The 23,687-nt window shown below is 41.2% G+C and overlaps 1 protein-coding gene across 1 annotated transcript in view; it reads left to right on the plus strand.

The window, feature by feature from the left end:
• Positions 1-740: 740 nt before the first annotated feature.
• The window catches only part of Galnt5 (polypeptide N-acetylgalactosaminyltransferase 5), a 41,932-nt gene continuing 18,985 nt past the window's right edge, over positions 741-23,687 (plus strand). Inside the window, exons 1-3 of the mRNA XM_006992805.4 lie at positions 741-2,506; positions 16,666-16,832; positions 18,023-18,142. Coding sequence (XP_006992867.1) covers positions 1,086-2,506; positions 16,666-16,832; positions 18,023-18,142 — 1,708 coding nt within the window. The 5' untranslated portion in view covers positions 741-1,085. The remainder of the gene's footprint in view (positions 2,507-16,665; positions 16,833-18,022; positions 18,143-23,687) is intronic.

Below are 23,687 nucleotides of genomic sequence, written 5' to 3' on the forward strand. Positions count from 1 at the left end.
TTGCTGTGCCCTCACACAGTAGAAGGGGCAAGGTAGTTCACTGGGCTCTTTTCTAAGGACACTAGTCTGATGCATAAGGGCTCCTTCTTCCTTATCTCACCACCTTCCAAAGACTTTACACGTTAATTCACCCAATTGACGATTAGGCTTTCCACTGCGGGGACACAGACATTCAGGTCATAGCAAAGTGTTTTGAATCTTCTATAGGAATGTGACAAATTGTGTCAGTCTATTAAGTCTAAGAATGAAAAAAAAAAAAGGATGGACTAGTGTAAAAAGAGTAGCTGACCTACAAAGAAATGTTTCTGTACCTGTTCATGTGTTTGTGGAAGCCTTTTGAATAACTAAAGAGTCCTCTCTGGCAATGAGGCCATAAGATACCCCTTCTTTAAGCCATTAACCTCTTGGAGCTGAAACACTCAGGTCAAGAATTAATGGATCCAGCAGAGCACTCCAGCATCTGGGTACCACAGGGTTAATGAGTAAGGAGCGGGGTAGGTGGGGTTACAAACCAGGAACACATGCCCTCGAAGTTAGTTTGCTCTCTGTTTAATTGCCCTTAAAACACACACTCTCTCATAGAGCACAGAAGGTGAGAGCGCAATGAAGTTTTCTGGGTAATGGCTTGAAATGTTTTCCTTCTGAGAAGCGGTGTTGAGTTACAGCATGCAGGGAACTGGGAGGAGAGAAGCGGGCGAGAAGCGGCAGCAGGCAGCACCGTCCTAGCCCCACCTTTTCTTAGGCTTGAAGGAAGGTGGACATGGACCCTCCCAGACAAGATGCAGTGAACTGTCCCGTGGTGGCTGCAGCCGACTGCTCTGGGAGTCACCTGGAGCCAGTGTTTACTAGGGCTTAGCCAGGGCCAGTGAGCAGGCATAGATACTTTTCAGTGAAATGCCACGCAGGCAGAGAGTGACAGGCAGTCAGTAGGAGCTGAGCTTTTCCCTCTTGGACGGCTGTTTCCTGCTAGGTTCAGGAGAGGCGGGGGCCTGGCTCCTGCTTCTGCTGCTGCTGTCTCAACTCTCTCTCCACTCCAGGTAAGCAGACTCAGAGGGAGGGCAAGCTGCAAGGCGCGTCTTTGTACGATGAACAAGATCCGAAAGTTTTTCCGAGGAAGTGGGCGAGTCTTGGCATTTATATTTGTAGCTTCTGTCATCTGGCTGCTCTTTGACATGGCAGCTCTCCGCCTCTCATTCAGTGAGATCAGCACTGGGATACTCAATGAAGACATCAGAAGGAGGGAGCAGACAGGATTCAGAGTCCAGCCAGACCGAATGAAGATCCTCTACACCAGCATCACAGGGATGGGGCTGCCTCGGCATGGGGTGTGGGCCGAGGAGAACTTTAGGAAGGGAGAGGACCACGTACACCAAGTGGAAGAGAATATGGACCAAGTCCAGAGGAGAGGGAAAATGCAGATCCCCCTGGGAAGGGGAAGAGCTGTGCCTCTGTGGCATCCTGCACATCTACAAACCCTCCCAGTGCATCTTACCATGCAGAGGACAGAGATGAGAGCCCGCAAGCTTCAAGAGCCCTCGCAGCACATGGCACCCAAGCAAACAACAGTTTCATCGCAGAGGACCCCATCCACAGCATCAAGAGGAACTCTACTGACCAAAATATCAGTATATACAGAAACCTTCGCTAAGAAACAAGAGGCCCTGAAGAATCATACTCTCAGTGGTAATGCATCGAAGCAAGCATCTGAACGGACCCTGAATGTGACCGTCGGTGTCATGACTGACAGATCAAAGCAGCAATCACAGATGGTAAGAAAAGCAAAGACACACTTTACCAGCCCTCCAGTCCTGAAATCTGGGGAAGCCATAGCCATAAAGAAAACTGAGGCTCAGGGTAAAGAACTAAAACACAAAGGCCATAAAGTGCTACCTCTTTTTAAGTTCATCGCTGACACAGGTCGTTTAAAGAAGCAATCTATGAATGAGACACAGCTGCGAGGCTTGCCAGAAGATGATGGGGCCAAAGTGGTGCCAGGGAAGAAGCTTAATTTCTCTGAAAGCCAGGTTGTGATTATAACCAAAGAGGAGGACCCGAGGACAGATACCAAAGAGATGCCTGCTCCTAAAACCCAAACTGCCATTCCTGAATTACTGGGTGGAAGCCAAGGAAAACACATCCCCAGGAATCAAAGCAAAACATCTTCCTCTCTACTAGCTCCACAGAGAGCGATGTCTCAAGCCAATCTGGCCTTAGGGGGGGAACTCCATTCAGCAAGAAGAAACATGACTGCCAAGGCCCAGACTGCGGGACACCAGCAAAGCCACACAAATGCCCCTGAAAACCCTGGAAGGCACCGTGTGCTGAGAGTCGATGTGACTCTTTCTCCAAGGGATCCCAATGCTCCAGGTCAGTTTGGGCGCCCTGTGGTGGTTCCCCCTGGAAAGAAGGAGGAGGCAGACCGACGATGGAAAGAAGGGAACTTCAATGTCTACCTTAGTGACTTGATTCCAGTGGACAGAGCCATTGAAGACACAAGGCCTGCAGGGTAAGAACCATTTCTCTTCTTTTTCCTTGAGCCCAGTATTGGCCTCTCCTCTATAGAAACGTTTTATTGCAGTTTAATTTTGAATGAATTTTGGCCACCTAGAGAATTAATTTGACAAGAATTATTCGATGCTAGACAAATAGTCTACCATGCACACAGAGAAAAATTGTGATATCAGAAACGCACTGTGCTCTCTTTCTATGCTTGCATCTCGGGTCCCCACCTTAGGTTCCGTCCTCTTCCCTTTGTCAAAAATCTGTTTGAATGAGTAGAGGCATCCAATTCGCGGTAATCTGTATCTAAGTAGTAAAATGCAAAGCATAATTCCATTATAACAGTGAGAGTGGAGTAAATTATCATGTTGGAAGTTTTCATTGCTTACAAGCTTGGAAGGAACATATCTGGGAAAAGTTGGTATATTCACCGATAAGGGGTTGCCTAAGTCTCCCTGAACTTAAATCTTAAAATATGAATAACCATGAGTAATGATAACTAGGACAAGAAAGGACATGATTTAATCTCTAAACTTGAAAGTCCTTTTGTTGGTGAGAATAGCAGACCTTCGTACACTCAGTCACTGGGAGCAGTAATGCTAGAAAAAGTCTATCAGCAAGCAAATATCTATAGGAGCTTCAATAGCTTGCTAACAATAATCCCACTCAAAGGAGTCTACAAGTATGTAGGTGAACTTCATGAGCTTGAGAAAAGAGAGGACAGGCATTATGACCCGATAATAGGTGAAGGTGCTCGTGCAATTAGTATCTTTCTAATACTTCCTATTAGAAGCATATCACTTGCTCCTAGTACTGCACTTCTAAAGCTTCCCAATGACCCTCATGATCCAGTAATTCCAACAATTAAATTCCTTTACTCCATCACCAGAAGGTGTATCCAGTCACAGACATGACTCAAATGATTCAAATGCAGGCTGTGACTTCCTTCGGTCCGTTTATAAGTGAGGGTACTTGTAGCCATGTATTTATTACCTATTCATTAATAACATAGCTCTGATTACAACTCAGTTCCCTAAGCAAGCCAGCCTGGAAGCTGGAATCCACAAATGGCAAGATTGAGACTTTGAACATGTGTGGTACATAAACAATGTTTTTCTTTGGCTTCTTTAGAAAATGCTTCTTTTGAACACAGGAAGCTGGGGCAAGCTTTTGGACAGGGTTATCAGAAAGAAGGCAAGTACAGATGAACCTTCACTCATGGTATCAAAAGTAGCATCTTCATTGTGATGTCAGCCACGAAGAGAACAGTTCAGTCGCTTAGCCACTGACACAGAGCAATTGGCCGTGCACCACTGGCCTGTTTACATTAGGCACTGTGCCACTCATATTCCTCAAATTGGTGAAGCATCCTAAAGAACACAGTGACATTCCCAGAGGAGGAAACTGAGGCCCTAGGAACTTAAATTGTCTCTTATCATTGACCTAGTTCTTTGAAGAGAAATGATTAAAATTTGCATTCAAAATTCTCCTTCTCTCTCCTGTCTCTTGTGCATTCTCTTCCAAAAAGGGATTCTAAAAATTATGTTAGACCAGCTACAACCTGAAATCCTCCATGTCACGGTATTGCATCCTAACTACAGCTTTGCACAAGGAGAGCAGAAAAATGAAGTCTCTTTGAAGGCAGCGTTGTTGAAGTGTGCCCAGCAGATTGCTACCAGCTGGGGGCAGAATCAGGCAGGGCACAGGAGTGCATGCAGACTCCAGCTCTAAGTAGGAAAAAGGAACAGTGTGTGAGGCCAAAAGCAAGCACCAATGTTATCACTCAGCTGATTTATTGAAGGCTCCACGGCTCCCAGAGCTTGTTAATTTATAGTTTAGTTTGGGAAGTGGAGTCCTGAGCCCAGGAAAGCTACAATCAGACTCCGCCTTCTGCAGGAAGCTGTCCAGCTGTGCCTGAAACTGACACGTGTGCTTGAGATGATGAGTCAGAGAGCACATGGCCAAGTCCCCTCCCTCTTGCCACACAAACCACCTTGGCTAAATATAGGTGTGTCTTTGGGAAAGCTGCCTGGCTGATGCTCTGCCCCCTCTACTCCCATCCGAGGAGAAAAGCTAGCCATCAGGAAGCCTATGTGAGACCCCCCCCCCCCCCGCCAAAGGATTTCTGGCCCTTTTGTGCTACTCTCCCTTAAAGGAGGATATATAATGTTTCCTTTCTTTTATTCAGACTTTGAGTATAAATGTTTGCAAATCATGCGTTCACATGAAAGTCTGGAAGAAAACACAAATGAAAAACGTGGGATTTTTTTGGGTAGGCAAGATTTGGAACAAGGTCCCCCCCAAAAACTTTGATATTATTTTTCTTCAGCTTTGATCATAACGTACCTGAAATGCCTTACTTGTGAATATAATATTTAAGATAATAATTCTAGTCATCTTCAGAAAATTATTATAAAATATAGTAAGAAAATATATGCATATATACATGGGGAGGGAGTGTGGTCAAAGAACTAGACCTTAGCTGAAGTGCAGACTACTGTAATCTTTGGATTTCAAAACTTTAGGAATAGCTCCCTGATATTTACATTTGAAAACAAAAGTGCTATTATAGAGTCATTAACACTGTACTGATATAAGTACTATACCAAAACTTCTGTTGAATATAGATTGAAAAGGGATTAAAAGGATGGGTTTGCAATGTTCATTTTGATTTCATTTCTCTCAGTACAGATAATGACTAGTTTCTAGTTAATAATTTAAGGCTAAATTAACTGATAGGTTAGGATGAGGTTGACGTTAAGTAGAAGAGACAGACAGGGTTGCCAGGACAACTTCTCTCACTTTAGCTTTAAAATCAGTCTCTTTTCCAAACCAACTCTTCCAGCCTTTTCTTTCCAAACCCCAGGGAGATATTTCTAAGGTGCTATACAATCTCAAGGTCTTATCTGAAAACAAAAGACTCCTCTCTGTCACCAGCATTGTTCATACTGTCTTCTTAGGGCTGTCTATGTTTCTCTCCCTGGTGGTACATAACTAGTCTGGTGCATATGCTGTGTCTCCCAAGGTGGGCCTCAGCATAGGAAACAAGTCTCATGACACTTAAAAAAAATGTAGGTGATGTGTGTGTATGTATGCACATATTCACATGAGTGTGAATGTGTGTGGTGGGGGAGGGTTTCTTTACTTGCTCTCTGCTTCATTTATTGAGTCAGGTTCTCTTGCAGAATCCACAGCTTACTGGCCCAGCCAGTGTAGTCAGCTTGCCCTGGGGACCCCATTTCTGCTTCCCCTGTGCTGAGATTATAGGTGGATTCTGGGGTTCTAATCTCTCATCCTCATGCTTACAGAGCATGAGTTTTCCTGCCCACTGAGTCAGCTCCCCAGCTCCCCAGCTCCCGTGACTACGTTTTTCATACAATATGCTCCTGACTATCGCCTGTTGGTTTTATTAGCTAATCTCTTCACAGTCTCCCTCTGCGCTCTGCTTACATGGTCTTGCCATTTTCTCCCGCACATGCTGATCCAATATTACTTAAAATCCTAGTGTAGCCTGGGCCAAGACATAGCTGTGTCCACTAAATTCCAAAAGTGCGAAGCGGATGCAGCCTTCCCTTTGCTGAAGCACTTTGGTTCCTCACTAACAAGAGCATCTTTTTGCCTGAAGTTCTAAGCTTTTGTGGAAACTGTTTTCAACTTTACTTCATTCTCCTCTAGGGTACAGCACAGAGCTCAGCATTCCAAAGACAAAAGTTTGCACCATACTGACTTTAAAAGCATGTTTCTCTGGAATGGGTTTTGAAAACTAATGCTATTGTTAAATGGTAGATGAATGAGAGGGTATTAATTCAAATGAAGCTCATAAATTAATAGTTGCTTCCTGATTTTTCATGTTGAATATGTGGAGTACATCATCATTTGGCTTAAGGTAACTATGTCCTGTTTTACACTGAGCTATTAACTAATTTATGTTTATTCATTAGCTCATTTTTTGTTCTTTTTGTTTTAATTTTAATGTTTTGACTTTCAAGTGAGGAAATTGCTTTTGTTTAGATTTTTCTCATTTAAGAAATGAAATAGAATTTCATTTTCACCTAGAATACTGACTTATAAAATATACCTAAAATCAAATGTTCTTTTGACAATCACTTTAAACTGCCATATTCAATCTTTTAAAAGTAACAAACAAACAAAATAATCCCTAATCACTGAAGTCCTTCTTGTTAGTTCTTGAAGTGTGTTTGCATCAGTACTAATCAACATTCATACATTTCACATGCATACATAGTACACATAGCTCATACACACACACACACACACACACACACACACAAACACACACACACACACAAACACACACACACACACACACACACACACACACTTATGTGTTGCTGAGCCAAAGTCCTCTCCATCTAAATAGGTCAGTTCTACTTGAGAAAGTCTTTCTTTAGGCCTAAAGCTATGGTTAGGATGGATCTTCAAAAATGAACTTATTTAAGAGTGCACTTCCAGAATTTGTACTTGAAGAAAATAAAAATAATTACAGAAGTTGTTGCTGCCAGCAAATAAGAGTTGAGACTGGAGAGATGGCTCAGCAGTAAAGAGCACTTGTTACTCTTGTGGAAGACCCAGGTTGTTACACCCACATGGTGACTAACAACCATCTGTAACTCAAGTCCTGGGGAACTGATGTCCTCTTCTAACCTACAGGGTACATGTGGTGCATGTACATATATGCAGAAAAACACTCATACTCATTAAACAAAACTTGAAAAATCTTAGTCATGATGCACTCATCTATGTCTGCTGTATCGTAACAGCCTAACTTAATGCCGGCAATTCCTATAGAAGTCTGCCAAACTTTCCCATGAAGTCATTCAACTCCATCTTTGCTGTCTTAGTTCGGAACCAGGACTGTCAACTGGTACTTTGACCTGGAAAAGAAGGGTTTCCTCCTGGCACTCATGCAAATCAAAAGATAGCAATGAGCATTTCCTATAAACCTGACAAAATTACTGAGGGAACAGTTTCTGCAATCTTAATGTTGACTGTAAGGAGGTCAAGAAAGCCACATGTTAGTGGAGAAGGCAGGCAGGCAGGGGGACAGGCAATAGCTGATCATATATACTCCCCAAATCTCAAGCTGCTTGAAGTTTATCAGGCTGAGAGAAAAAGAAAAAGTTAAAGTTAAAAAAATTAGTTAAATTAATCCCAGCACTCGGGAGGCAGAGCCAGGCAGATCTCTGTGAGTTCGAGGCCAGCCTGGTCTACAGAGTAAGATCCAGGACAGGTGCCAAAACAACACAGAGAAACCCGGTCTCAAAAAAAAAACAAAACAAAAAGTTAAAATTTGAGATTTGATTTTTATATGGGATGAACGTTGGAATTGGTATAGTGGGGGCGATTTTGCGGTGAATAGTGATTGGAGAGCATGGCCTGCAATAGCCTGGAGCAGCTGTGAGGCTTCTCAGCCAGTGAAGAACCCATCAGTGACAAGGAAAGTCACCACCTAAAAGGCCTCTTTCCTGATTTCACAGCTGCGGGAGAAAGGACTTGATGCTGCTTCTTCAGTTGTGTGTATATCTGTACATGCAACTGTGCATTTGTGAGCAGACATGTGTCGATATGAGAGGGCTCAGGGTTGTGTTTCATAATTTTAAAAAAGTCACATGTAAAAGAAAATAAGAGGAAAAATGTGTTTAAAAGGCAGAAGCTAGACCATATAACATAACAATGGTCAAATATGGCTGAGAGATAATTTCTAAGCCTTCAGGCACCCCTGTCTGTCACATTCACCTCTAACTAGAAAGAGAAAGACAATCAGAGGGGAGAAATATAAACATAGTCCAACCATTAATTCGAAGCAAAAAAAGCCATTATATGTAGTAGGAAGGTTTCTCTGGTCCTGCCAGGCCCCTGCAGTCCTGTGGCCCACTTATAAAATAATCACTCAGAAACCTTATATTAATTATAACTGCTTGGCCATTAGCTAAGGCTTATTACTGACTAGCTCTTACACTGAAATTAACCTATAATTCTTATCTGTGTTTAGCTACATGGCTTATTACCTTTTCTCAGTTGTGCCTTCACATCTTGCTTCCTCTGTGTCTGGCTGGTGACTCCTGACTCAGCCCTTCCTCTTCCCAGAATTCTACTCATCTGCTTGCCCTGCCTATACTTCCTGCCTGGCTACTGGCCAATCAGCATTTCATTTATCAACCAATCAGAGCAACACATATTTGTAGCATACAGAATGACATCCCACAGCAATTATAAGAGTCCTAAGTAACACAAAACTGAGAAAGTTAGGGTGAATCAGGGCATATCGTCCTAAATGCTGTCCATGACCTAAAAATAGCCTTGAGAGAGCATAAAAGGGTACAGGACTTTGAACCTTTTCACAGCTTTCTCAGACATCTAACCCAGAGCCATGTTCAATCACCAGCCTCATTTTATCAAATACTTCATGTAATATTTCCCTGGCTCCTCCAATCCCAGAACACAATTTCCTGTTGTGCTCTCTGGCTGACCTGTTCCAACAGAACTTTCCAAAAAAAAAAAAGGGAAGTCTCTTCCCTTCCCCCAACCAAGGGTAAGAAAACTTAGAAAAAAAATAGGAATGTTTAGAAGAAGCTAAACCATTTAAAATAACAATGCTTAAATATGGCTGAAAGATAATTCCAAAGCCTTCAGGTACCCCTCTCTGTCACATCCACCTCTAACTAGAAAGAAAAAAACTGTTAGAGAGGGGGAATTTTCTTTCAAAACTAAAAGGAGCTATTTAGACTTCCCTGGAAAACATCTTTATTATGCCAAACTCAAGTATATTTTAAATGGGCTTGCCTTTTGAATGTGTTGTGTGCCATGTGTGAGACTTGAGATAGAGAAAGGAACAAAGGAACATTTGCAAAGTTCTTGCCATTTGAATCCTTATTTACCTTAAGAACAATTTTTCAAAGTCGATAATGGTCACCATCATCCCGGTGTTAAGGTTGACATTGTGGCAGGTAATTCAGGCAATGACATTGACTTCATTGCAGACCATACTTTCTTATTGTTGGCCAAAAGCCAGCACACCAGGCCAGGCAGCTGATACCCTTTATCTTTTATGTCTGTTATTCCATTTGACCACCACAACAGCCATGCCAGACTGATAAAATATTACATCTCCTTATTGACAAATGAAGAAACACACACACACACACACACACACACACACACACACACACACACACGAAAAGACAAAGGCTCACAGCTCAACCAATGCTTAGTCTTCTGATTTGCCCTCACTGAGTAATCATTGCCCTTCACCAGACTGGTTCTCTCTGACTGCAGCTAGTCTACCTCACAATGATAGGCCTAGGCCTCCTTGGTTTGCCAAGGTTCTTTGTGAAGGGAAATCTATCTCTTGCTCACAAAACATTTTTATTATATTCCAGACAGTGATGGGTGCATGTATGTGTATGTATGTTATATATGCATGTGCGTTTTATACTAAGCACCTCCCAGCAGTACTAAGGATAAGAATGTGCCTTGCATGCTTTACTGGTGAGAAAAGCAAAACCAACTAACAGACTTGAGATCCATAAGATTCCTCAACTTCTAATTTGAGTGCTCTTTCTACAGGCTCCATAACCTCCTTCTGATTCCTTATATTCAGATGACTTTGGGAGAAATTAAGACTCCTCTCTTCCTCACACAGAGGTCAGAGGTGAGAAGGAAAAGGAACATTGTACAGAAAATCTCACAAGATGATGAGAATAGGTGAAGAGTGCAAGGTGGCTACCTATATCCCAGAGTATGTGTGAGGAGAGGAGTGGCTTATGCATGGTCATACACAGTAGGGCAAGCAGGAAACACGGCCCCCAGGTGCCCTGCCCTCCCCCAGTACTATTTCCACCCTAGAACTCTCCCATCTTAGCTTCTGCCTCTATCCCAATTTCACCCTGACAGCTGCCTGCTCAAAATAGACTATTGTTAAAGTGGCGAGTGTTGGTGCTGGTGGGATGTATTTCTGAGCCTGAGTCCATTCCCTCTGGTGACACTTATTTGCCTCACCTACGGCAGCATCGGCTGGCTAAAAGCCTTTGTGGGAAGGGGAGGAGCGGCTCTGAGAGCTCCCAGTCAGGTGACTTTAGCTAAATGTCAAGGATCGTTTTCCCTAAAAAGAACAAAACATAAAAGTGAAATCCTCATATCAGTATACCCTCTTATCAGCGAGGGGCAAAGAGGCTCAAATAATTTTAAGGTCTTAGGAAAGAATATAATTCAAGACAGAGCACATCGGCTGGCCACTCGGTTCTCCCGATGCTCCCGAAGATACCAGAGTGTGGGGAGTGAAGGCCGCTCAAGGCTCCCATGGAGGCTGTTGTTGAATTGCAAATAGAAGTGGAAACATATTCTTCCGACCTTCTGTTCAAACCCATAAAGACTGAGATTTGACCCACATGATGTGTTTTGCCTCTGCTGGAATAAAATGAAAAATTCATAGAAACGAGAGAATGTTATCATCCCCTCAGTGTTCTGATTTGAAATGGTCTGAATTTGATAGTCTCCATTCAAATCAAGTCAGTGGCCAAGGACTGAGCACACAGAAGCTGAGAAGGTGAACCATAAGCTTTGGAGTCTCTTGATAAATGAACAGGCACTTGGTAGATTAAGATTAAGGACTGCTTAGGACAGGGCAGTGCTTCATGTCAGAACCTGTGAGTCTAGATAGAGAGCTATTCCAAGCTCTCACACAGGCTTTTCTGAGTGATGCCTGTCCCATATTTTTATATCCATTGTCTCATCAAACCTGCATAGCTGTTTTGTGATGCAAACATCGTAATCTTCATCCTAAAAAATGAGTGATCTGAGGTTCTGAAGATTAAGTGGCATGATAATGTTCATGAAGCCATGCAGTGCCACAGAGGACTGAACTTAGCTCTTAATTGTCCTTCCATATCCTGAGCCTTTGCCCTACCACAATCTTACATCAGCTCTTTCAGGATGATCAAAGTCCTCACATTTGAGTTTCCCATAATCCATAGCCTTTGGATTGCTGCATTGATCCAAACCTAGACTCCCAGACTCCTGTAAGCAAAGGAGTTTGAGTAATTTTTAGCAGAGAACAGGAATTGTAGATTTAAACACCTAGTTTGTGTAATGAACTAGTAATAAACTAAGTAATAAATTACTTAGAATAGAATCAATTCTTAATCTCGGAAAAATTCACAAACCCAAGTATCATGCAAGTCAGATTTCCATGGCTATTCCCTCACCTGCAAAAGTAGCAGAAATTAAGACTCTGACAAATCAGAAACAAAGATAATTTACTGTATTTGGGGCAAGGGAGAATAATTTGAAGTGGTTTTGCAGCCTGTGGAATCTAGATGAAACTGGATGGCTGTCTCTATTTGTGTCAGGAGCAAGTGTTACTAGTGCTGAAAGCTGTCTGCCCTGACCAGCTATGCCTGTGAATAAGCAACAAGAAACCTGGTTTGTTAGGCACTTGGCACATGTTTAACCTGTGTATTGATCTAGAAGACCAAGTTCCTAAAAGTGTGTGACCTAATGTTGGGTTACCCAAACAAACACTAGAGTATATGGTTCCAGCCATGCCCAGTTTTAAGCACTAGAAAGTCTTCTGAATGTGTATCTATGAGAGATTTCTCCTTTGAATTCTAGAACATTCTAAATTTTCTTACACCAACCAAGTAAGGGAAACTATCTGTTCCTGTTTTCCCATTGGAAACCCTGACTTCTGTCATATCACAGGAGAAAAGATTCCAACTAGTGTCTAGCTTAAATGGAAGGTATTTCCAAGAGTGTACTTTTTTTCAGATAAAGAACTTACAAGTTTATTCTACATGACTATTACACAAGTTAGGTATTTAGAATAGGTATAGCCACATGGGTGGCTGGAGAGATGACTGATCTTACAGAGAACCAAGATTTAATTCTATTCTCAGCAGCCATACAGCAGCTCACAACCACCTGTAACTCTGATCCCAGAGGAACCATCACCCTCTTCTGGCCTCCAAAAGAACTCCATGCATGTGGTATACAGACATACTTGCAAGTAAATATCCATGCATATAAATAAATGAATATTTAAAAAGTTTAGGATCCACAGGTTCTGTGTGATGATTAAAAATTACCCAACAAAAATGTAGGTTTTCATCCCTGCACATGAAGTTACCTGTATATATACCTTTTCTCCCCTGTCTCAAAGGAAAACATCTTTTCTCTTGCTTTTCAAGCTTTAAATTTAAGCTTTACTCCATCTCTGTCCCCTCATCCATCCACTCAATATGATTTATCAAATATATATCATGTGCAACAGGCCAAGAAGTTTGTGGTAATACAGGAAGAAAGCAGATTTGACATACATTCAAAACTTCTGGGATGTAGAAGAGAAGGAAATAAAATTAACAAATGGATGCTGTAAAAGAAATACAGGTAGCTATAACAGAATAGTAGAACATCTGTACTTGGACAGGGTGGCCAGAGAAAGCTCTGTGCAGGAAATATTGAAGCTAATACCCAAATGAGCCAAAGAAGCTGTCCACAAGAGCATGGAGCTGGGTGCTCATTGGTCAGACAAAGCCGTACACCCAGCTCTCACAACCACCTCCTTAGTGGTTATGAAGAACTGGGGGTGGGAGGGAGCTAAGAAAGAAACTGAAGGAAAAGAGCCTGAGAAAAGGGTGAAAATCAGATGAGTACACAATCTCAGGAGACCAGGAAATACTGAGAATGACCTAAAGAGACTAGACATGTCAGCTGCATCAACCACCATTGTGAGGTTGACTAATGCAAGGAAAGCCTGCTCCATTAATAATTTTGACAGTCATTGAGATTTTTTGTCAGTTCTTAATTCTATCTGTACCATCCCTCACACCCATGAATATGGCTTCATCACTCAGGAAAGGGAGAGAAGGAGGCTAACACATTTGCCCCCCTCCCACCTAGCAGCTCTCTGCCTCCTTTTAAAAGATTTCTTACAAAATAGTCTGCACAACACCGTTCCTGCATCTGGCTTGGATTTATCATTGTACTCTAGCCCCAGCCACCCTTTCTCAGTGAACCACCCTCTGGTCCCTCCAAGCTTTCCTACTCACCACCACAGCTTCTGAGAACTGGAACCCTACCTTAGAGATATAAGCTACCTTATAAAAATCAATTGCAGACTTTAATTTTGTTTCCAAAATTGTCCTCCAACTGTTGATGATTATACAGCCAACTACATTTTTTTAAATTAATACACGGCAAGCCACAACTGATGTCTGTCTTTTTCCTAATTCTTTCCTAAACTTGAGTATCAATATTTAATTCATGGCAAAGTATTACAATTAATATTTTATTGGATTTCTACAAACTTACACCTTTAAAGAAGCCATTTTTTTTTAAAAAAATAATGAGAGTGAATGGCTAATTTAACATTTCTCTAAGTTATAAGTGAACCTATCTTTGCATTAGGGGGAGGGGGAGCCCCACATTTAAAGATATGTAGGCATGTTGCCCCTCCCAAATAAAAGCTATTTCCTACTTTAACTTCTTAAGTCCTTGGGGTGGCTGATGAAAACTGCTCTTCAAAGGTGCATTTACTTCCTAATTCCCACAGTCTGCAACAACTCCTTACATAACGAAAAGGTGAATGTTGTGTGGCAAAATTGGTAATTAGCAAATAGAGTGCAGAGGCTGGCAGAATTTTGACAAGCATGATAGAAAACATCTGAAATGTTTCTCCTGAAGATGTTAATAGAAGCAACATGGATGCTAAGGATGCCAGTGAGGGTCAGAAGAAAGAGAGGTACTCTGATAGAGGACGTTTCTATCACCTCTATGAACATGACGTCATCATGAGAAGAAATTGATCAAAATACGGGCACTGGCAGCATTTCTCCTGGTGGCTTGCAGGGACTAAGCAGCAGGTGATGGGGATCTGGGGAAGGGGTAAGGTGTGTTACAAAGTGACAGAGAGCTTGCCTCGATTGTGTCCGCTGTCACATAAAGATGAGCAGAAGCTGGAGGTGATGAACTGGGACATTTTGTTAAGGAGAGTTGCACAGCTATGAAGGTGTGACCTGGTAACTTCTTTCTGCTCGTAGAAAAATGTAAGAGAGGTTAGGTAAATTAGGAGAAGGTGTGGAGCAGAAATCTTAGGTGTTACAGCAGCCACATGTAATTAATATAATCCTTAAATATAGTCAGAAATGCTCATAGTCTAGAGAAATTCCAATGTAGGTGTTCTTTCTACAGAATAAGATTAATTTAGGCAGCCTGTTATTTTACATTAACATTGGAATCAGATTAAGACATCTGATTGAATTGTGATATTTTTGACTTTACAGCACCTGAAAATGTAGTCCATGTTCATTTCTACCCTCTAATGTTTTCATAAGTTTAATCACATAGTATGAGGATACTGAATTAGCTTTATGTAAGAACTTACATTCCCCCACCGACATATGAGTCATTCTTGTGTCTCTTGTTTTGTGTATGACAAAGATTCTCAATTTCTTTGCAAACTTTCTGAATCCGTTTCCTGGGGCTGAAGGATGTATGTATGTTTTTCCAAGGCCTTTTGGTTATTATGCTGGAAAAGACTGAAATTATAGATCATGATGATTTTGCTTGTATTTCTTCCAAAAAGGCTATGTATCAGATATATATTTAAGCAAGGAAGGCTTTTAATCTTTGCTTTGTAGCTGGCAAATTAAATTTCAAAGAAGTTATGCAATGTCTCCAAGCCAGTAATTAGGGATAAGTGATATGTGACCATATGTGTATTTGAATCCCAATGCACACTCTGTTAGTGCATAAAATCATTGTAGACCAATGAAATGAAAACTATATCATTTTACATTCCCTTGTATATTACAACTAGGTAAATGGTACTGGGTGGGTCATTGATCTCTCATGCTTCATTTTGCACCATTTAAAGAAGTATGTGATAATACATTACACAATTGCATCTCAAGCAATTGCCATGGTATTGAATTAAACTGTGTTCACAGCAGTACTTTGACAACTATAAACAAAAAAACAAGCAAATGTTGTTTAGCTATAGCATTTGCTTTTATCTTTGTCTTATTCATTAAGTAAACAAAACTGAGCCACAGTACTTAACAGAAGCTCCGGTTCTCACAAATGCTGCAGCGACTGCTAGCTATTTTTACTCTGAGGATTTAAACTGCCATGGATACTTCTAGGGCTAGGGTGAACCACAGTTTCAGTCTCAGATCTGGAACTTACTAACAACATAATCAAGAGCCAGTCTGTCCATACATTCATCTGCTGAAGGGGGAAAGAGGTCTGAGTCTTACATTGAAATAAGGCGGAGTACTTAGTGGCAAATATAATTTGGAAGGTCCCACTTCTCGCTGCCCTGTGATGGTGACACAGGCCAGACACAGAAAATGCCAGTGAGGCAGCATGAGCTGCAGAGCCTGCAGGGAACCATGACCAGGTGCAGCCCACTGAGCACCTGCTCCCTTTTAGCCTGGCTCTCGTTTCTATGCCAGCAAAATGACTTCAAGTATGGCTACTCTGCAGTAGTCACAGCAAGGAACTTCCAAATAGAGAAGTGGGAAAGAGTGCAATTATTTGGCACATGTACATTGTACCATAAATACATTCATATGCTGAGTGGAGTGAAGGATATCTCTTTTGGCATTTGGCAGATGGCTATTTATACAGGCGATCATAAACTACTTAGTAACACTAAATAACTCAGAATGCTCTCTTCTGGTATATAATTTAATAATGGTAGCAATAACTACTGTTCAGTGAATGCCTGTGCCAGGAAGTATGCTTCATGGTTTTTTATGCAGTTCATTAGGCTCTAAACCACTTAGGAGATCATCACCTTGTTTGGCAGATGTGAAAACGGAGGCACAGAAAGAATAAGTAAGTTATTATTGAGGTTAGTATCTTGGTGGTAGGATTGGGGTCTAACCACCTACAAAGTTCTATCCTTTTCACTGCAGTCTTATACCTCCAGAGGAGGCAGTGTGTCTGCCATAGTTAGTCATTTCAACAAATGCTGTTGCTGAGGCATACAACAACATGATTATGGTATACATATAAGCTGATGGCAAATAGGGGTGTGTGTGTGTGTGTGTGTGTGTGTGTGTGTGTGTGTGTGTGTACAGATTATTTAGGGCCCTTTGTGATTTCAGTGACATATCTCTTAGCTGCTCTTATATCCTGGCCCAGGTGTGCAGAGCAGCTAGTTCACAATGACCTCCCAACCACCAGCATCATCATGTGCTTCGTAGATGAGGTGTGGTCTGCTCTCCTGAGGTCTGTGCACAGTGTCCTCAACCGCTCTCCTCCACACCTCATTAAGGAGATTCTTCTGGTGGATGACTTCAGCACCAAAGGTAAGAAAACCTTTGAATCTCGTACAGTTTTAGAGTCTCTTTAAGAACCCCATACACACACAGCTGGTCAGTGGTGGCACACACCTTTAAACCCAGCACTCAGGAGGCAAAGGCAGGCAAATCTCTGAGTTCAAGGCCAGCCTGGCCTACAGAGTGAGTTCCATGACAACCAGGGCTACAGAGAGACAAGAAAACTTGTCTCAAAACAAACAAAAGAACCCCCCCCACACACACACACACAATTAGTAGGAAATGAGCTGTAACTATATTCTGGGAAAATCAGATGTAGTGACATATATCTGTAATCCTAGTACCTGGGGGCAGAGGGAGGAGAATCAAGAGTGCAAACTCAGCCTGGGCTATATAGTGAAAGCCAGTCTCAAAAAAAAAAAAAAAATAATAATCTGGAAGCCATTCCTACTGAGGATAACTGTCAAGCTATCAATAGCTACAGAAGTGACTGTCAGTACATCCTTGAAGATCTCTTAAAAGTTCCTTAGCTAGATCCCCCTACAGCCAACTAAAAAGCAAAGGCGCTTTAATCTGATACCAGGGAGCTGAAGCCCTGAGCCCTGGTACCAGAGCTGTCTACCAGAACCACACTTGGAATAACCAGGACTGCCCTTGTTTGCATGCATTATATAACTGGAAGCCACATAGACAACATCTCAGGCTGATTTCCTCAAGCTATACACCTACCAATCAGGACAGCATTCCTTCCTTGGTGAGAATCACATGCCAAGAAACTGCCCACAAATGTACTCACTCCAACCAAGCAAGTCCTTCTCCAAAAATGGAGACCTCAGCAGCCTGTTGTTTTATGTAAACACGGTAGTATACTTGTTGCTCTGCCCACTGACCCTTTAATATCCTCAATGAATCATTCATCAGAGAAAAGGGAGGGAGGGAATGATAGCTCTTAACCAACAATAATAGTGCTGGCTTCTTACAAATTTTCAAACTTGTACACATGATTTAGGTGCCCATCTTGGATTTGAAAAATCAGTAATTTTAGAATATTGAACCCACTTAAAATATTTTCAATAAGATGGCATCAAATAAAATTGTGGTCCATGAGATAAAATTTGGTAACTGGAATAACATCTTAGTTGTGGATTTGACATTGCAAAGACACTGCTCGTAAACCTAGTTAATTAAAGTATTCTTTGTTCATTCTGACCCTGGTATAGACTACCTAAAAGGTAATTTGGATAAATACATGTCTCAGTTTCCAAAAGTTCGGATCCTTCGCCTCAAAGAGAGACATGGCTTGATCAGAGCGAGGCTGGCAGGGGCACAGAATGCAACAGGTAAGAAACTGCTCTCCTTTTGTTTCATCAAAAGTTTGCTTTAATTTATGATGCTTGCAAAAAAATGCAGTTTGAAAGAATAGAACCAGGGATACCCACATGTACATCTCTTAAGGCTATTGATTTTTAGCCTAGTGAAATGACTATTTTGTCATACACACACACACACACACACACACACACACACACACACACACACACACTTGAATGCACATGCTAGATACACTAGTCATATTATCTGGGCCTTTGAAAAGAAATTCACAGACACCATGACACTAAACACCTGAGTTTTCACTGGGCATTACTGAAAAAAATAGGGACATTCTCTTAAATAAGCATACTTTCATAGTGAAAAACAGCAAATACCTATAAATATTCTTTCAGCTTTTCCCATTATTCCCAATATTTTTCAATTCAAATATCTTTTTTAAATTTTATAGACTTTTTATTTTGTCCTTTTAGTCTCCCAGTCTAGCCAACCTCACACATTGTGTTGACATAATGTGTAATTTTAAACTTCCAGGCAATATATTTGTACAGTTGTTTAAGTGCCTGCACTTACTACCAGGCCAAGGTCACCTGATATAGCCCTGAGGAATTAAATCAGACTGGTTGGAGGGGCCACAGCACAACTGAGACTATGACAACTTTACTGAGAGCAATCAGAATTTTTATACCTTTATCAAAAAAGAATATAATGGCAATTGCCAGGGTCAATCCAGTTGTAGTTGCCAGGATACAAGGAAGTTTGCAAGTCATTCAGGATACACAAAAACTAATGTCTAAGAACAATTGTCCTGTCAAGCCTTCATGCTTCCATGACTACTAAGGAAGCATATGGAGAAACCAAAGTGGCCTGAACACATCACTGTCTGAGGGAGTGCATCAGTCTCTCAGGTACTGGAGGGCACATTGTGTCCCAGGAACCATGGACTGAAAAACCTCTCAAGGCAGCTAGGCCAAGCCAGCTCTATGGTTCCCTGCACAACTGACCATGTTATGAATTTTCAGTCCCCATGTTACCTGTAGGATAAATGATTTGAGTGTCATCAATACATACAATGTGACTACAGGTCACAGAATTTGCTTATTTCTTGTTTCTTCCTATATTGTCAGACTGTCTCACTCTTCATTATACTAAAATATTGACAACTAAATATCCACTTTGAGGGTTGAAAGTAACTTGTGGGTTAATCCTCTGCTTTCAAAGATTAACCTAATTTTACACAGTGATTGAGCATATACTGCTGACCCTTGCTAGAATCAGTTATTAGAATGAGAGCTCACAAAACAACTTTTCTATATTTTCCCTTTTTAAGCCGCCATCCTTATGTAGTAGAGATGCCTCCAAGACCTTGTGTCTTTCCCTCTCCTTCCTTCTCTTCTCCCCTCTCTCTTCTTCTACCCTCTTTCTAACCTTCTCTTCCATCAAATTCTCCTGTGACTCTGTTTCTGTGCAAATTCCATGTGAATATCTGACCACCATTCTTCTTAAGTACTCAAACTGTCCATAATTTGACCACTCTGAGCCAATGTAAACCTGAGATTTTGTAACCAAATCCCTAAATATTCAAAGACTTCAGAATCATTTAATGCTCAGGTCCTCACACCTCTCTTTCCTGAAGCTACCTTTCTTTTCTCCATAGTTATTTCTGTGGTTCCAAAGAACACTACACCAATTTCCTTGTCTCTTTTTACTGTTGTGGGGTGACTGGAAGGTGAATCCTTTCTGTCAGCCAGTGTTCTAGAAATGATAAAACATTCAGCATCAGTTTTACATCTTTCTATGGAAGGATCTGTGCCCCACAGTAATAGCAGATTTTGTAAATCAGATGTCACTCTATAGCCTCCCATACCCACTGACTTAATCCTTACGGCACCTCTGTGAAACACGTACAGTCATTCTCTCAAGCTGATGAGGGTAATGTATGCATCTGAACCCAGAAACCCGAGTCCAGAGTCGGGATTCTCATCTACTACTATTCTTTGTTGTCTGTAGGTGCCACTCCACCTCTGAAAGCCCTGGTATTGCCAGTGCCCACCAGCTTAGACTTAATAAATTCTCATGATGGTGCTCACTACAGTCTTATTTTCTTGTTACTAGACATCCCAAATATTCTTATCATCCCAACAGTTTGCTAAAATAAAACTTAATCTCTTTGTGCATTAGTCAGGATTTTTTACAAGAACAGATCTGGTACTGAACGTACAGTAAAGGCAGAATTATTAGATGACTTTACACAATACAGTCTGGGTAGTCCAACAATGGCTGATGCACACAGAAGAGGCTGAGGACACAGTAGATGCTCAGTCAGTAAGGCTGAGCATTTCAGTGGTCTCAGTCTGTCACTGAAGGCCTGGAGAATTCCTGGAGAATAAATTGTTGTATTGCTGACTTTCCCTGAGAAGATAAAACACAGAATCTACTCACCTCAGATAAGAAGTTCATGAAACATACCATCAAAATCCAATTTAGTAAACCAATGAGTTTTACCAGTTTTACTTACAGGTTTAGGGGTGAGGGGTTACTTAAAGGAGCAGAAATGACTCCAAGACAGCTGCATCACCAAAGCCCACTCCAGCATGGGTGACAGATCACAAAAGGTAGGAGCTCGGATCACACCGCACAGCCTGCAGGCATCTTAACAGGTTTAGAGTGTCCTTTCAAGGTAGCTCAATTGGTCTGAATCTTTTCAAGGCAGCTCAGTTGGTCTTTGTCTCTAGACAGTTCTCCTGGCCTCTGCTTCTTCCAGGCAACTGGGTATGTCTCCGTCAGTCTCCTCTCAGCAGTTTTCACTATTTGTATACCTTTAGTAATGGGGGAGCAGTGAATATGATCAGTTTCAGGAACTTCCTGAAGCTATTTGTACTGTTTAATTCCTGTCTTAAGGAACTTTCCTGCAGTATTTCACCTCCCCTTAGAACACCCCTGTTATTTTACCTCCCTGGAAACATCCTCTCTTAAGACATCTCCCTTCAAGATAGATGGTTTTAATCTCAGAGGAAACTACTATATAAGACTGGCCGACAGTCCACATTAGAAATCCAAAGAAGCTGGGTTCTGATACTAGCAAAGAAATGCAGCAGCTGCAGCAGAGTGGATAGACTTGCTAGCAAGATGGGAGGGATCAGGCAAAAAGCAAAGCTCCCTTCTTCCATTACTTTTGTCTGGGCTGCTACTAGAAGCTGATGCCCACATTAGGGTCAGTATTCCCACTTCAATTAACTTGTTACAGAAATTGCCTCACAAGGTACCCAGCAGATGGCTATTTGGATGATTTCTGATCCAGTCATCATCTACAATGTTAACACATTTTGTAATAGGAATTTTAAGTGAGCAACAAATGTATCACGACAAAATTGTCATTATGGTGGTTGCTAAGTTTTTTTAAATTGGTATTTATTCTTATCTACTAATTATAATATCAAGGATTAAGCCCAGGGCCTTGCATTTGCTAAGTGCGTGTGTTACCACTGAGCTGTGTGTCCAGCAGTGACTTTACTTTTTTGCCATACATTCATTATGAAATCTTTATGCATCTATGTCATTTACATTGATTGTGCTTGTCCCCCATCATCCTCACCTGGCAGACTATATTTGAAAAATTAAATGTCTTTCCAAGCTTAATTTCCTTAGTAAAGTAAATCTGTGAATAATGCAAAAATATGACAGTTAAGAAATAATTTAGGAAACGAAGTTATCAGCTGGTATGTGGCTAAAGAACATTCACATGTACAAGCATTGAGTGCAGATGTGAGCTTGGCACTTTCAAAGCAGAGGAGGAGGTCCTAGGTAGGTGCTGATGAGAACTGACTAGAGAAGAGAGTGCTAAGAGGTTCATCTGAAGGAAAAGCAAAAATGGAACTTCTGTACGGTCCTGTGTGCCAGGTAAGAAATGTTAGAAAATCAGTGAAGGTCAGTGACTAGAGAGCTAAATTGTCTGATTTGCATTTTAAAAGCCCAGGATGGCCTCCATATAGAAAATGGATGTCCGAGAGATGAAAGAAGAGAAGTGGAGGGTTCATTTAGGAGGCTATTACAGTTGTCCTGGGCCAGGGAGGAACAAGGCCAGTTGGAGGAACAATCAGACTCATAATTTACACTGGGCATGGACACTACAGGATACACCATCAGATAAGACATAATGAGAGGGGGAATCAGAGGAATAAAAAAATAAATATTAAAAAAAAAATAAAACCCCCTTGAGCTGCAATTAGATGGATATTGGGGCCAGAACTGAAGGGACTATAGTAAGTTCTTACACAGCACACATTGACTTTAAAATGAAAATTAGACATTCATGTGGAGAAAATTAATGAATACACCATGAAAAGCGTGCTTCTTATCAATGGATTTCCCCCAGCCTGCACAGAGAACAAAGCATGCTGGCAATGGCCTCCCAAATAGCCCAACTATTAGACAGTTCTGTGGGAGGTTGGGCTCTCTTCAGCGGAACTTGGTTAAAAATAATGGCAATTGGTTACAGTTCATTCCATAAAAGTCTGTCTTTGAGTTTAGTGAATCCAAATGAAAACATTTAAATTTGTGTCTCACATTCATCAGGACCCCTGAGAACATTGACTCAGTGTTATCATAGTAAATGTTGAACTCTTTTGACAATGGGTTCTGTTAAGAAATAAACTTTATATCACAATCCAGTTACATATATAAATTCATATGTAATCACAGAAGAAATTTCATCAAACAGCATGGGCAGTGAAGTCTGTCTTCCTCTCTACATTACTGGACAGTACCATCAAATGATTGACTGCTTCCCTAAGGGTCATAGATCTTGACCTGGAAAACCCCAGCTAGGTGCATCTTAATTGCTCACTACTTACTAGTAAGAAATTCTGCTCAAGGAACCTAAAAAGGACAAGTTTGCCATCTCTAATTTTTGAAGGACTACCCCATTGTAAATCATAATACAAACACATTTAAGATAAAATTTTGTAAATGGTATATAAAATCACAGGTCCATTTTAACACTTAAAATAGTTGTGTATATATATACATGTATACAACCAGCCCTCCTTATGTATAGTGTTGCATCCATGGATTCAACCAACTGTGGATTAAAAATATGTGAAAAAAATCATTTGTACTAAACATATACAGACTGGTTTTTCTTGTCATTTTTCCCCAAATAGTTTAGTCTCATAACTATTTACATAAGATTAGGTATCACAAGTAGTCCAGGGATGGTTTAAAGTATACAGAAAATACTACACTGTTATATATAAATAAGCACATGAGAACAGTATCATGAGGACGCCTGGAACCAATGCCTTGTGGATACTAAGGGATGACTGCAATGATTTAACAATGCAAGGGACCTTGGCAGTTTGAAGCCAAGGAGAGGCACAAAGTCACACCATGCAAGAGTTCACAAGAAGGGTTTATTGGGGGAGGGGGTGCCAAGGAAGCCTCCAAGCAGGAGTGGAAAGACCAGAAGAGAAAACAAACTGGGAGAGAAGGCACTTGTTTTTCTCAAGGAGATATAGCACATGAGCATAGGGAGAGTGCCTGACTAGTGGCCACTGT

The sequence above is a fragment of the Peromyscus maniculatus genome, chromosome 4 (assembly GCF_049852395.1).
Source record: "Peromyscus maniculatus bairdii isolate BWxNUB_F1_BW_parent chromosome 4, HU_Pman_BW_mat_3.1, whole genome shotgun sequence".
NCBI lineage: Eukaryota > Metazoa > Chordata > Mammalia > Rodentia > Cricetidae > Peromyscus > Peromyscus maniculatus.